Below are 14,326 nucleotides of genomic sequence, written 5' to 3'. Positions count from 1 at the left end.
ACATGACTAGATTATTAGAATCATATTTTATTAGAATTAGGACAAGACTTACATCATCTCTATAGACTGTCTCACCAGTTCCCTCCCCTCCCCAGTCTTTTTTTTGTTGTTTTTTTTTTGAGACGGAGTCTTGCTCTGTTGCCCAGGCTGGACTGCAGTGGCACGATCTCAGCTGACTGCAACGTATACCTCCCAGGCTCAAGTGATCCTCCTGCGTGAGCCTCCCAGTAGCTGGAATTACAGGCATGCACCACCATCCCCAGCTAATTTTTGTATTTTTAGTAGAAGACGGGGTTTTGCCATGTTGGCCAGGCTGGTCTCCAACTCCTGACCTCAAGTGATCCACCCACCTCGGCCTCCCAAAGTGCTAGGATTTCAGGCCTGAGCCACCATGCCTGGCCCCTATCTTTTTTATATCAGGAAAACTGAGGTTAAAGTAGAACCCAGACTAAACTGCAGGTTTTCTGACTCCTGTTCTAAGTTTCTTTTTTTCTATAATTTTTAAAAAATATATTTCAAACATAAAAAGTATTGGTAATGATAAGCACCCAGATTTTTTAAATGTTAATATTGTCATATGTCTCAGATCTCTTAAAAAGAATTAAAACATTATCTATCAACAGATAATTCCCCTTCTTCTATTTCATTCCCCTATCTCCCTCTCCAGAGGTATCCATCATGTTGAGGTTGTGTGTATTCTGTCCTTCCTGCCCATGTTTGTATACACTTACCAAATTATGGGTTATATATCCTTAAACCACACCATGTAGCCAGAGAAAGAGTTGTTCTTCCAAACAAGGAAGAATCCCTCACTCTAGTATGCTTGCATGCAGTTATAACCTTTTGGGTTGGTGGGATATTTCAGAAAGAAACTAGGGCAAAGCCTTAAGTCTTTTGAAGTGATTACCACAGAGCCGGGCGCAGTGGCTCACGCTTGTAATCCCCGCACTTTGGGAGGCTGAGGTGGGCAGATCACCTAAGCTCAGGAGTTTGAGACCAGCCTGGCCAACATGGTAAAACCCCATCTCTACTAAAAATACAAAAATTAGGCGGGCGTGGTGGCACGTGCCTGTAATCCCAGCTACTCTGGAGGCTGAGGCACAAGAATCACTTGAACCCAGAAGGTGGAGGTTTCACAGTGAGCTGAGATCGCTCCACTGCACTCCAGCCTGGGTGACAGAGGGAGACTCCAACTCAAAAAAAAAAAAGCAAAAAACAAAATGATTACCACAGAAAGAGCTAGTGAAGTGTCTTGCTATCATTCAGAGTAAAAAGTAAATTGGGCAAATGTAAACATTTTTAATACAACTTTTTAAATCCTAAGTTTTATTTATGAAACACTGGTTTATAATGAACTAGTATGAATGACCTGTCACTGAACAATAGGGAAAGATGAACTAAACAATTTAACTAGTAATAATAGCTTCTACTACTGCTTTGAGGTCCAGCTCAGTGTTATCACCTTAATGAATTTGTCCATGATCCCAGAGTTGATTCCTTCAATAATCATTTATTGAGTGCTAAAGTCCTCTGGATACAAAAGTAGATCTGGTCCATTTTCTGAGGACAGCACAGAAATAACTACACAATACTGTTTAATAAATGTAACAAGAGAGCTATCTATGAAGGCCTGGGGGAGCCAAACTTTTTCTGGGACAATTGGAGAAGTCTTTACAGAAGAAGTGATGTTTCAACTGCATGGTGGAGGATGAGAAGGCGGTCACAAAATGAAGGATGAAAGGTGATTCCAGGTAGGGATACACTGAATGAGAGGGTACAAAGGCTGGTAAGATACTAGTTTTAGAAAGACAACTAAGGATAGACATTGGAGGTGGAGAGACAAGTTAGAAGACTGGCAACAATTCAAGCAAAAGATGACAGGAGGCAGACATGAGGAGGGAGGAGGAAGGATATGAACAAAATCCAGGAGATAAATTTAGCAGAACTTGATGCCTGATTGTATGGGGGAAAGAAGTTGCAGATGACTCTCAAAAACTTGGCAAATCAGTGGGTGGTGAGGCCATTACTGAAATAGGGAATACAGTGCAGAAGATAAGAGGCTGGGCGCGGTGGCTCATGCCTGTAATCCCAGCACTTCAGGAGGCTGAGGCAGGCGGATCACCTGAGGTCAGGAGTTCAAGACCAGACTGACCAACATGGTGAAACCTTGTCTCTACTAAAAATACAAAAAATTGGCTGGGTGTGGTGACACACGCCTGTAATCCCAGCTACTCGGGAGGCTGAGGCAGGAGAATCGCTTGAACCTGGGAGGTGGAGGTTGCAGTGAGCCAAAATTGCGTCACTGCACTGCAGCCTGGGTGACAAAAGCAAAACTCTGGAACAACAACAACAACAACAAAAGATAAGAGCCTGCTTGAGAAAGGAGGTAAAAGTTCATTCAGTTTGAAGCATTTTGAGTTGGCTTTGAAGCCTCTTCCATGAGACCTCCAACAATTTCTCTAAGCCAGAAATCACCCCTTTGCACTCCATAGTATCTTTTTCATCTCAAATTACTTAAATCTGCTCTATTTACAAGTTTGTCTTTCCTTTTTTTTTTTTTTTTTTTGAGACGGAGTTTTGCTCTTGTTGCCCAGGCTGGAGTACAATGGCGCGATCTCAGCTCGCTGCAACCTCCGCCTCCTGGGTTCAAGCGATTCTCCTGCCTCAGCCTCCCGAGTAGCTGGGATTACAGGCATGCACCACCATGCCTGGCAAATTTTTGTATTTTTAGTAGAGACGGGGTTTCACCATGTTGGTCAGGCTGGTCTCAAACTCCTGACCACAGGTGATCTGCCCGCCTCGGCCTCCCAAAGTGCTGGGATTACAGGTGTGAGCCAACGTGCCCAGCCGTCTTTACTTTAAATCACAGAGAAAAGGTACTAGGTCTTATCTGTCTTTATATGGCTCTCTTGGCAGTGCCTTACACATAGAAAGTCCTCAGAGTTTGCATTCTTGAGGAGGCAGCGCCATCAGATACTAGAAACTGTCAGCTAACATTTATCAAAACAAGGAACAAAACTTGTGAATTAGCAGCTGAAACAAAATACCTGAAGTATAATATTTTTAATGTTAGTAGCTGATTCTAGATATAAATTAGCTCCCTTTGTGCTCATTTTACTTGCCTCTTTTTTTTTGCTTTGAGATTGCGTCTCACTCTGTTGTCCAGGCTGAAGTGCAGTGTTAAGATCATAGCTAGGGAGCCTCGAACTCCTGGGCTCAAAGCGATCCTCTCACCTCTGCCTCCCAAGAAGCAGGTGCGCACCACCATGATAGGCTAATTTTTAAAAAATTATTTTGTAGATACGTCTTGCTGTGTTACCCAAGCTGGTCTGAAGTTCCTGGCCTCAAACAATACTCCTTTCTAGGCCTCCCAAAGTGCTGGGATTACAGGCATGAGCCACCGTGCTGGCCTTTTCTGACTTAAACCACCCCGCAGCGTAATCTTTGTATTCCTATTTTACAGATAAAGCAACAGAAGCCTCCAGCGACTAAGTTAAACTTTCCTGGGGTCACAAGGTTTACAAGTGGCTGAATAGGATTTCTACAGACTGGTTCCTCCACTCGGCTGCCCGCCGAGGTAAGCGGGCCTTACTGCGCTAATTCTCAATAGGACCCCAAAGAGGACGCTTCTTTGCTCCTGAAGGGATGGCACCCTCTGGATTAGCGGTAACAGCAAATGGGGCTCTCACTCCTACCATCTCAGGGACAGTTTAAAGCGCACCCTACCGCAGGAAAGTGCCCATATTTGCACACACGCGGCAGAGGGCAGGGCTGAAAAGGGGCCCTAGGGTGCAGGAGGCGCGCCCTCACCCGGGGACCCCGCATTTTACAATATTAGCTCCACGGAGGCGCACGGAATTGCAGGCGAGCAGCTGACCTTCGGCTCTAGCGGCCCCAAAGCCGGGGGTGGGAACGCGCGGCCCAGGTAGCGGCATGGACTCCGAGCCTGGCCCCTCGGGGGTTAAAACTCCCCAGACATAAAGGCTCCGGACGACAGAGGTGCAGCCGCCGCGTGCCCATGGGACACTGAAACTCGTCCCGTACCTTCCTCGGTAGTCCTGTGCGGGAGGCTGGCCGGGTCGGCTGCCCTACGCTGCGGACAGGAGGTCGCGGTCGGGAGGGGCCCTGACCGGCGGCTGCTGCTGGAACCAGCCCCCGCGAGGGCCCGCAGCGGGCGAGCCATTTACCTCAGACCCCCGCCGCAGCCTCCCGGAGCCCGCGCCCAGGACTCCCTCACGACCTCTCCAGGGTCCCGACCCGACACCAAGGAGCAGGTGAGGGGTGGAACCTGGAGGCACCCGCGCCAGGGCCCCTGAGGGAGGCGGGAGGGGTACAGCCTCAGTCCTGACTCGCAGCCGAGGCGCGAAGGCTCCGCGCAGTCCCCCTTGTGGAGCGGCGTGTCTCATCGCTTGCCAAAGGAGAGGCTAAGGGCAAGGGGCGAAGGGCAAGGGGCGGATCCCTCCTCCCCCTCCCCACGCGAGGCCCTGGAGCGCTGATTGGCCATGTGCTGCGGAGGCGGCAAGAGGAACGTGTCCTGGCACGTGCCGAAGGAGCGATAAAGGCCAGGGGCGGTCCCACTCGCGAAGCCCTGGAGGGCAGATTGGCTGCGCGAGGAAGTGGCGTGTCCTCACTTGAGCTGTGCTGCCCGGGAGCGAGAATAAGAGATAAAGGCAAGGGCGCCTGAGCGGGCCTGGGCACCTCCTCCCACTGCGGGCAAAGGGCAGGTAGTTCGTGCACAGACACAAGCCCTGGCGGACCGTGGCCATGGCGGGCGCTGAGTGGAAGTCGCTGGAGGAATGCTTGGAGAAGCACCTGCCGCTCCCCGACTTGCAGGAGGTGAAGCGCGTTCTCTATGGCAAGGAGCTCAGGTCCGCCGCCCAGAGGCTAAGTTAATGGGGTCTTGGGGCCACAAAGTGCGGGTCTGGGGGAGCAGGCAGGGAGGGCCTCAGGGTCTGAAGGGCTCAGGGGAGGCGGTGGGAAGTCTTGAGTTGGCGGGCAGAGACCATAGCAGGTCTTGATGGGACGGCCCTGGGGTCCTTGGGGGTTACAGAATCCTGGGGTGAACTTTACAAATCTCTTCTCCCCCGCGTTGCCCAGAACTGGAAAGAAAAGGACGGGATTTTACTCTCCAGGGCTTTCTCTGTGGCCATCCCAACCCTCCTCCCCGGAGCCAGGCTTGTCTTCTGGGTGTCTGGCTGGATCACTGTCTCCAACCAGAGCACCCAGCAGGTGTACTGATTGTCTGGCCCCAGACCATCCTTCCTGCAGTGACCTGACCTCTGGCTGACCCTTGGAAATAGAGACTGTCTGCATTTAGTTGGCGAGGGAACCTTTCCCACCGGCAAGCCATGGGCGCTAGTTTTTCCACTCCCTGCAAGCTTGTGCATCACCAGGACTTTCTGAGGGCTGTGTACTGCTGGACACTGTGTCCACAAAGCTGAAAAAGACACTCCCCGGCCAGGCGTGGTGGCTCACGCCTGTAATCCCAGCACTTTCGGAGGCCGAGGCGGGTGGATCACCAGGTCAGGAGATCGAGACCATCCTGGCTAACACGATGAAACCCCGTCTCTACTAAACATACAAAAAATTAGCCGGGTGTAGTGGCAGGCACCTGTAGTCCCAGCTACTCGGGAGGCTGAGGCAGGAGAATGGCGTGAACCCGGAAGGCGGAGCTTGCGGTGAGCAGAGATCACCGCCACTGCACTCCAGCCTGGGTGATAGAGTGAGACTCTGTCTCAAAAAAGAAAAAAAAAAAGAGAAAGACACTTCCCCTTCCACTCTTGTTTCTCTTCAGTGCATTTCTTACCTGCAGCAACCAGAGGATCCCTTTAATATGTAAATCATATCCTGTTGGCCTGGCGTGGTGGCTCATGCCTATAATCCCAGTACTTTGGGAGGCAGAGGTGGGTGGATCACATGGTCTGGAGTTCGAGATCAGCCTGGCCAATATGGTGAAACCCTGTCTCTACTAAAAATACAAAAATTAGCTGGGTGTGGTGGCTCACGCCTGTAATCCCAGCTACTCGGGAGGCTGAGGCAGGAGAATCGCTTGAACCCAGTAGGCGGAGCTTGCAGTGAGTCCAGATCGTGCCACTGCACTCCAGCCTGAGCAACAGGGCAAGACTCCGTCTCAAAAAAAAAAAAGAAAAAAAGAAAAAATCACATACTGTTGCTCTTTGTACTTAAAACTTTGTAAGGAGTTTCCTGGGCTCTTAGGATGAAATCCAAACTCTGACCGCATGCAGCCCCTGACTAACTCTCCTTCCACTTCCTTGCTAATTTGTGGGCTCCCTGCCTCCCCGAGTCCAGCCAGTTTGCGGGCTCCATGACCTTGTGGCAGTGACCTTGCAGCAGGAACCAGACCAGTTCACCGGTAACTGAAGGTGTTGATTGGATCTGTGGTTCCCAGCCACAGCTGCTGTGGAGTTACTGCAGGGAGGCTAGACCTCAGATCCAAGGGTGTTTTCACAGCTAGTGGATGATGAAGTTAGAACAGCCGCTTTTTGGGAGTGAGGTAGTATAGAACTTTGTCAGAAAGGGCTCTTCATATCCAAAGGGTGGGGTGACCTTTAAGGCTCCTCCCAGTGAATGCGCTCATGCTTCTATTTCCACTGCATCTGTAAAGACTAGTCCTTGAGAAGTGTCTCAGAGTTGAGACTCCCAAAGATGTCTTAAATAAAGCAAGGGGTGTCTTATGCTTCTAGGGATGGGAATTAGTTTATTCTAAGAGTGGGGTGGGCATGTCTTCCTGGGAAAAAGACAGCATGTGGGTGCCAGGGAGAGGTAAAGGAGAAGAGTCTTAGGAAAAGAGAAGTCAGTTTCCCACAAAGGTGATTGGCTGGGGAAAGGTAATTGGCTGGGGCACATTCTGGAGAAGGGCTGAGGTCAGCCCAAGGACTGCCTGCAAGAGGGATTTTATCTAAGCATTTGGGTCACTCCAGAGCAGGAGGGATGATGATAATGGCTGGTGAAATGGGAGACGACCTCTCTTGACCAATGACTGCCAGGCTTCATCCTGGGGCTCACAATAACAAAGTGGCTCCTTTTCCTACCCCCTTTTCTTGCTCTGTTCTACTCAGCATTTAGCCCTTTCAGCTTTTATCCCTAAGGTGTAAACCTTTGTACTTGCTCTGTCCTTGCTAATGTGTGGGATTTGGCGATGAATGGCATTTCGAACTGAAGATAAAAAAATTACTGCTCATTTAAAAAGTCTAATCCCACTTAAATTCCTGTAAACTCCTCTAAGTCTGACTTGGACATAGCCACCTCTGTGAAGGTCCAGTGGGCCTGAAGCCCTCAGCCCTTCGGTCCTGATGTGCTCCACACAAGACCACCTCTTTTCCCAGTTACAATGCTTAGTAAATGTTTGCTCAGTGAATGATCCAAATGGGCCTTTGCCTGTGGCAGACAGATGAAATCCCCAGAGAACATCGACTTTCCATTTTAAGACAGCCAGAACCAAGAAGCAGTCATTCAGTCAACAAGCATTCGTTGAGCACTTAGTCTCGGCCACTGGCACTGGGGATACCAGGATGAGTAAGTCATGGTTCCTACCCTTGGGGGCTTTCCATCTTTTGATGGTTGCCTTACACTGTGAGAAGGAGGCAGGGAGAGCTTGAGAGAGTTTGTGTGTTTGGGGTTGGGGGGACATCAGGAAGGCTTCCCAGGAGCACCATGCCTAAGCTACATCCTAAGGGAGACAGGAAGGGTACATGTCCCCAGACACCAGGGAATGTTCCCATTTGAGGACTGTGTTTGTGAGAGGGTTAGTCATTGAGTGCTCCCCCAAGGAAGACCTGAGAGAAGAGGCAGGAGTGGCAAGTCGCTCTTAGGGTCTCTGAGGCAGCAGAACTGTGTCTCGATAATGGTAGAGCCTTTGAAGAGTTTGACTTGGTGGCTGAGTGAAGAATGACCTGGAATAATGACTGGATGATCTGAAATTTTTAAAAAGGGAAAGGAAAAAAGCCTGGAAAAAAGTAGGTGGAAGATGAGAGGCCTGATGTGAACAGAGTACCTGGGGGTGGAGAGACAGAAGGCTTCCAGAGGTCTCAGGGAGGTCAGCGGACAGTGAGACAATGAGGATAACAGGTGTGGCAGTGAGGATCTTGTCGGCTTCTGGCTTGGACTCTCAGATGGCCAGTCAACTCATGTGATGAGGAGCATCTTTGGACAGGTTGTGTTTGAGTGTTTAGTTCCTAGGGCTGCCGTAACAAATTACCACAAACTGGGTGGCTTGAAACAACAGAAACTTATTCTCATAGTTCTGAAGACCACAAGTACAAGACCAACGTGTCAGCAGGGCCATGTTCCCTCCAAAGATCCTAGGGGAGAATCCTCCCTTGTCTTTTCTAGCCTCAGGTGGCTCTGGGCTTTCCTTAGCTTGTGACAGCCAGTCTCTACCTCTTTCTTGGCCTTCTCCTGTTGTCCCTGTATCTCTCCTGTGGTGTCTCTTGTCTTTGAGCAGGGTGCAGTGGCTCACACCTGTAATCTGAGCACTTTGGGAGGCCAGGGCTGGAAGATTGCTTGAACTCAGGAGTTTGAGACCGGCCTGGGCAACATAGTGAGACACCCATCTCTATAAAACATTTAAAAAAATAGCCAGGCACGGTAGCATGCATCTGTAGTCCTAGCTACAGGGAAAGCTGAGGCGGGAGGATCACTTGAGCCTCGGAGGTCGAGGCTGCAGTGAGCCAAAATCTCTCCTCTGCACTCCAGCCTTGGAGTCAGAGCGAGGCCCTGTCTCAAACATACACACACACACGTCTTTGGATTTGGAGCTTACTTGGATAATCCCAGATGATCTTATCTTGAGATCCTGACCTTAATTACGTCTGTGAAGACCCTTTTTCCAAATAAAATCACAATGACAGGTTCCAGGTGTCAGGATGGAGACACAGCTCAACCTGCTACAGTAGCTTCAGGGTCTGCAGGTGGAAATAACCCAGGGGCTATTTGCTATGTGGAGGTGGGCCTCAGGTGGGCGAGGCTGGGCTTGTTGAGCTGCCCTGGAGATGGTCATTCCAGGTGGAGGAGGAGCAGGTACAAAAGAGGGCGCTGGAGAGAATGCTGGAAAACCCGGATATTCAAGGAGTCAGAGAAAGAGACTTTGTGGGAGATTCTGGAGGTGAGGACTCTGGGGCAGGACAGGGAAAGAAGCATCAGATGGCTCAGAAATGTCCAGCGGGTGAGGACAGCAGGAAGTCTGCTGGATTTAGCCATGATAAGGCTGTTGGCAGTTCCTGAGATGGGGCCAGGAGGTGAGGCCTGAGCTGAGGGGAAGCATGTGTGGAAGCTCCCTAGGCAGAAGGGAGAGACAGCAAGTGAGTAAACATGTGGACATGTGTGGAACACTCCCTCTTTCTCTTTCTTCCCCTCCTTCTCTCCCCCCCAGCCCCCTTCTGTTTTTCAATGGGAGAGAGTCTTTAACAGCTTCAGTGATGGATGTGGAGGTCTGTAGGTACTAGTGGAGAAAGATGTCCAAGCTATGTGTATTAAGTAAAAAAGGCAAGTTGAAGAACAAGATACAGAATGATGCCATTGTATTTGTAATGCATACATGTAGGAAAACAGGAAAGAGACATAAAACATTGTTAAGAGGGGTTGCCTCTGAGTTTTGGGACTAGGGGTGGGGTAGAAAGGGGAATTTATGTTTCATTTTGTACCCTTTCCCACTATTTGATTCACCCCCGCCATGAGCACGTGTCTCTTTTGTAACAGAGCTCTAGTTTAATGATTTAAAGTGCTGGTGGTAAAGAGCCATCAGACATGGAAAGATGAAGTTCCAGAAGTGAGAGGTTGCTGAGGAGGCAGGAACTTGGTGTCCTCTGGCAAGGTCTGCCTGACCCTGGGTGGGAGAGGTGGGGGTCCTGAAGGGCATGGTGGGGCTAGGATGGGAAGTGAAGGGCTTTACTCCTTGAAGTTTGAAGGGAAGCCCTGAGTGGGGAGGCCTCAGTAGCAGGGTGAGGGGTAGAGGGTCTGAAAGCCAACTACAGGGACCAGGGCAGGCAGTGGCAGCATGTGGCCATCTCTGAGGTTATGGTTCATTTGCTGGTCTTGTCCTCCTGGGCAGTGGCTGATTGATGTTTGTTTTAGTACTTTTGGGCTACTATAACAAAATACCACAGACTTCCCAGTACTTGTGGGCAATCACAGGGAGAAAAAGGAGAAGGGTCTGTGTGTCTGTTTCCCCAAAGGCCTGTGGGCCTGGTAGCTGGACAGCCCTTTGGGACTGTCCTAGTGAACACTGTCCTCAGCCTGTGGTCTCACACCAGGAAGATGTCAGGTGGCAGAGCTCTTGTCTGAGTGTGCAACCCTGGCTGTAACCCACATCTGGCTGCGGTCTCTTTCCCGATCTTAAACCACATGAATTTATTCCTCACAGTTCTGGATGCTATGAAGTCCAAGATCAAGGTGCCACAGCAGATCTGGTGTCTGGTGAGGGCCCACTTTCTGGTTGGTAGATGGTGCCTTCTCACTGTGTTCTTACATGGTACAGGAAGCAAGCATGCCCTCTTGGGGGTCTTTTAAAAGGACTCTACCCTCATGACCTAATCACCTCCCAAAGAGCCCTATCACATTGGAGATTAGGATTTCAACATATGAATTTGGGGCAGACATAAGCATTCAGTCCGTCTCAGTGGTCCACTGCATCTCCTGTACCAGGCCTTTCGGTGGGCACAGCACATGGTCATTGACTGCGTCTGCACAGGGTATGGCTTGAGGATTGGTTAGGTTCTCCAAGATGAAGCTGTGTAGGATGTGGTAATGGACCGCCTTGGATAATGGGAGGGCAGAGAGGCCTTACAAGTGGTGCCCAGATAGTAGACAGGAGTGGCTGGGAGGAGGTAGAGCCCCAAAGGTGACTGTCCTGGAGGGTGGAGCAGCCTCTCCTGTATTACCTTGGCTTAGAATGAGCTCTCAGGGAGCTGGGGATAAGGAGGTGGGCAGCCTCAGGGCTGGCCAGGCGGAGGCACCACTTGGGGGAAGAAGGGTAGGTAATGGAGGTTGTGCATGGTGGGAAGATGGGGAGAGAGACTTCAGCCAGGTGGTGGTTACAGCCATGTTTCCACACGCAAGACGAGCTCTTCACCTGACATTTTCCTGGTGTGAGACCACAGGCTGAGAGGCCAGGCAGGGTTCACCAGGACACTCTCAAAGAGCTGTCTGGCTCCCAGGCCCACAGGCCTTCGAGGGAATAGACACATAAGCCTTGCTCCTTTTTCTCCCGGTGTCTGCCCACACACACATCCTGGAAAGCTGCGTGATTATGTCCACCAGAGGGGATTTGCCCTGAGGCTGTGGCCTGCAGGAGCGCCCTTCTGCTGGAGGGTGGGAGGACTGTCTAAGGCAGTCACAGCAAGGAGAGGCACGGTGTGGGCACTGCTGCTATTTCTAACCTGCTGGAGTGAAGGGAACCTTGACTACTTGAAAAGCAGGCTGATTGTCAGGGGCGGAACCGAACTCAGAGCTGTCAGGGCCATCACATGGAAAGTGCCTGGCAGGGGGCGGCGACAGGGGGCTTGGGCTGACAGGGCTGTGATTTTGAAAGAAACGTCTCCAAGAAAGTGATTTAAAGTAGGAGAGAAATATTATTATTAGATAATGGCTGTCAGGTTATTTTTTGATGTGTTTTCTGAGTATTTCATAATCATCTTGCCCTTAGATGGTAAGCCCTTCCTGGCTAGGGACTGTGTCCCATCCCATGCCACTGTGGCTTTCACCCTTGGGTGTGCTACAGGTATCAGGAGGTATTTGCTGTTTGGCCAATGGTCACTTCAGTGGAAGGTTTTACAACTAATTCTCTAGCCTTGGTTAATAAACTACAAATGTGGATGAGCACTTAGGGCTTCCATCTGAACACCTGGGCCCCTCCAAGCCCACCCAGCACCAGATGTGGAACTGGCCTCCCCCAGCAGGAGCAGCAGGACAGAGTGGCCAGGGCCTTTATTCACCATAAGGCCATCCGTGTGATCCCAGGTCACGGCCTCTTCATCCAGCCTGTCTCCTGAGCCCCATTTTCTAAGCCCCTCTCTGCTCCCACAGCCTGCCTCACACCCTAGGCTCAGCATAGCCCTGATTCTGGTTCAGAAACACTTTTGAGAATCTGTTCCCTCCTTTCTGTGCTGACTGCAGGACTTTAATTCCTACCCTGATTTCAGCAACTCTAAAACACCAGCCTCTTGACTGGCCTCCCCATTGCCAGGCCTAACCGTGCTGCCTCTCTGCTGAGGTCTCCCTGCCAACTGCAGGTAAAGTCCAGGTTCAGTGTAGTGTTCTGTCATGGCTGGACCTCACTGCTCGCCAGCTCCCTTGGGCCCTGGCACTGAGCGCCTTCTAGCTAGGACATCCTCACCTCTTTGGCTGATAAATAACTACAAGAAATGGGAGAGGGATTTTAAGTGGAGCAGACTGCATCAAAATCACCTTCCCTCTTTTTTCCTGCCCATCTAGGAAGCTTGATCTGCCCAGGGAAGCTTTCGAAGCCGCCTCCAGAGAAGACTTTGAACTGCAGGGATATGCCTTTGAAGCAGCGGAGGAGCAGCTGAGACGACCCCGCATCGTGCACGTGGGGCTGGTTCAGAACAGAATCCCCCTCCCTGCAAATGCCCCTGTGGCAGAACAGGTGCAGACTCTTTTGACCATAATAAATACACAAACGGGGTTGTGGCCCGCCCTTGGAGCACACCTGCAGGCCCTGGCTGGCCACATACTCCAGGTCTGCAGGCTTGGGCACCTCAAGCAGTAGCAGAGATGCTCCTGCCCTGGCCTCCCCACATCCCTCCAGCCTCCATCTCTGGCTCTTCTGTCTTCTTGTTCTTATTCTGTCTCTCCCTCCTCCTCACTGATCTTTCCACTTCTCTCCAGCTATTGATCTGAAACTCCATTTACCAACTGGGAGGGTGCCCTTTTGGCCTGCTCGTGCTCTCCACGGGACGCTGCCTCTCAGCTGCCTGCCAGGAGGCGGCCAGCCAGCACAAGCTGGTTGGGACCGTCTGTCCATGTGTTCTTCTGCCTTAATCCTCAGGGCGGGGACTCACTATACCCAGAAGTCTGTCAGCTGTGGTGCCTACAGGATTACGGGAATAGATAGGCATTCACTTATGACCTCAGTTAGTAAATAAAAGTGACAGCATCTTGTATCTCCCTAAAGAAACATGTTGTCACAGGCGCAGGTGGTTTGCTTTATACACTTCTCCACAGCATTCCTCCAGCTGCTCAAACTTTCAGGGATTTCCCTGCACAGGTTTCCTCAGGATACGGCGTGTTTGAGGATTCTTAGGGATTCTGGAGAAACCTAAGGTCTCTTGGATTCCAGGTTTGGTTCTGCATCGTCATTCACGTTGGTCCTTCCTTTGCTTTTGTTGGATTCACAGATGTCTGGTTCTCAGTTCTCTCACTTTTTGTATCTGGATTCATTTTTTGTGGATATGTCCCCTCTATCATCCCAGACTGTCAAGTCATAGGACCAGCTATGTTTTTTTCACCCGCACAGGGCCTAGAAGTATGCTTTGCGTTTTGCTAACACCAAGCAAATGTGTGTTTGTGGGGCTGATGCTGTCAGCAAATATCCACAAAGCCATGGGGTGCACAGCCTCTCAAAGGAGGAGACTATAGGCCTTGTAAAAAGTTTGTGCGCTCTGGGTTTTCAGCGTGGTTCCTTTGGTCTGTCTTTGAACAAACACTTTTGAATGTCTCCTGGGAGCCAGGCATTGTGCCAAGGACAAGCAGATGATGAGGATGCTTTCTTCCTATCCCCAAGGAGCCTGTGGGGTCCTGGGAGTGACAGACAGCAGAGGAACAGTGGCACACAATGAAAGCAGTGGCACACAATGGCTCCCGAAGGCCAGGGGATGCCAAGTTACCTTGACACTTGGCCCACAGTTGTGAGAGTCTGCAGAGGCCCACAGAGGGGCGACACATGACATAGATAACACCTCCAGGAAGATTAGGTGGGAGGAGGGAAGTACATTCCTGGCCCAGGGCACAGCACACACCAAAGCACGGGGATTTAAAAGAGCCAGAGAGGCAAGGCATTCCATGATAAGATGCACACAGGATAAGTAGGATAAGTGGGGGACAAGGCTTGCCTCTGAAGGCAGGAGAGTGGACAGCGGAGTCCCAGGCCAAGTTTGTGGCTGACCCGGGAGATGGGTGTGAGCGTGGGCCCTGGACCGGAAGCAGCACCATCCTCATCCCTGCCTCTCAGCAACCCCACAGGTCAGGTGGCAGCCTCCCCATTACCAGGTGAGGAAACTGAGGCAGTGTCCAAGTGTCTGACCCCAGAGCCTCTGCACCTCCAGCTTTTCATGCAGATTTTGGACATCAG

At 50.8% G+C, this 14,326-nt stretch overlaps 1 protein-coding gene across 3 annotated transcripts in view; it reads left to right on the top strand.

Annotated features, from left to right (window-relative positions):
* Window positions 1-4,531: 4,531 nt before the first annotated feature.
* UPB1 (beta-ureidopropionase 1) overlaps window positions 4,532-14,326 on the top strand; it is a 34,317-nt gene continuing 24,522 nt past the window's right edge. For 2 of the 3 annotated variants that reach the window (XR_008496607.2, XM_054469303.2), the window contains exons 1-2: window positions 4,601-4,868; window positions 12,451-12,622. Coding sequence is in view for 2 of the 3 variants with exons in the window: in XM_054469303.2 (XP_054325278.1) it covers window positions 4,765-4,868; window positions 12,451-12,622 (276 nt within the window). In the remaining variant the exon portion in view is untranslated. Of the gene's footprint in view, window positions 4,869-12,450; window positions 12,623-14,326 lie in introns of all 3 variants that reach the window. The other variant, XM_054469304.2, reaches the window with a different exon arrangement.

This window comes from Pongo pygmaeus, chromosome 23 (assembly GCF_028885625.2).
Source record: "Pongo pygmaeus isolate AG05252 chromosome 23, NHGRI_mPonPyg2-v2.0_pri, whole genome shotgun sequence".
NCBI lineage: Eukaryota > Metazoa > Chordata > Mammalia > Primates > Hominidae > Pongo > Pongo pygmaeus.
Note: the sequence above shows the minus strand (reverse complement) of the source record. Positions and strands in the feature narration are given on the sequence as shown.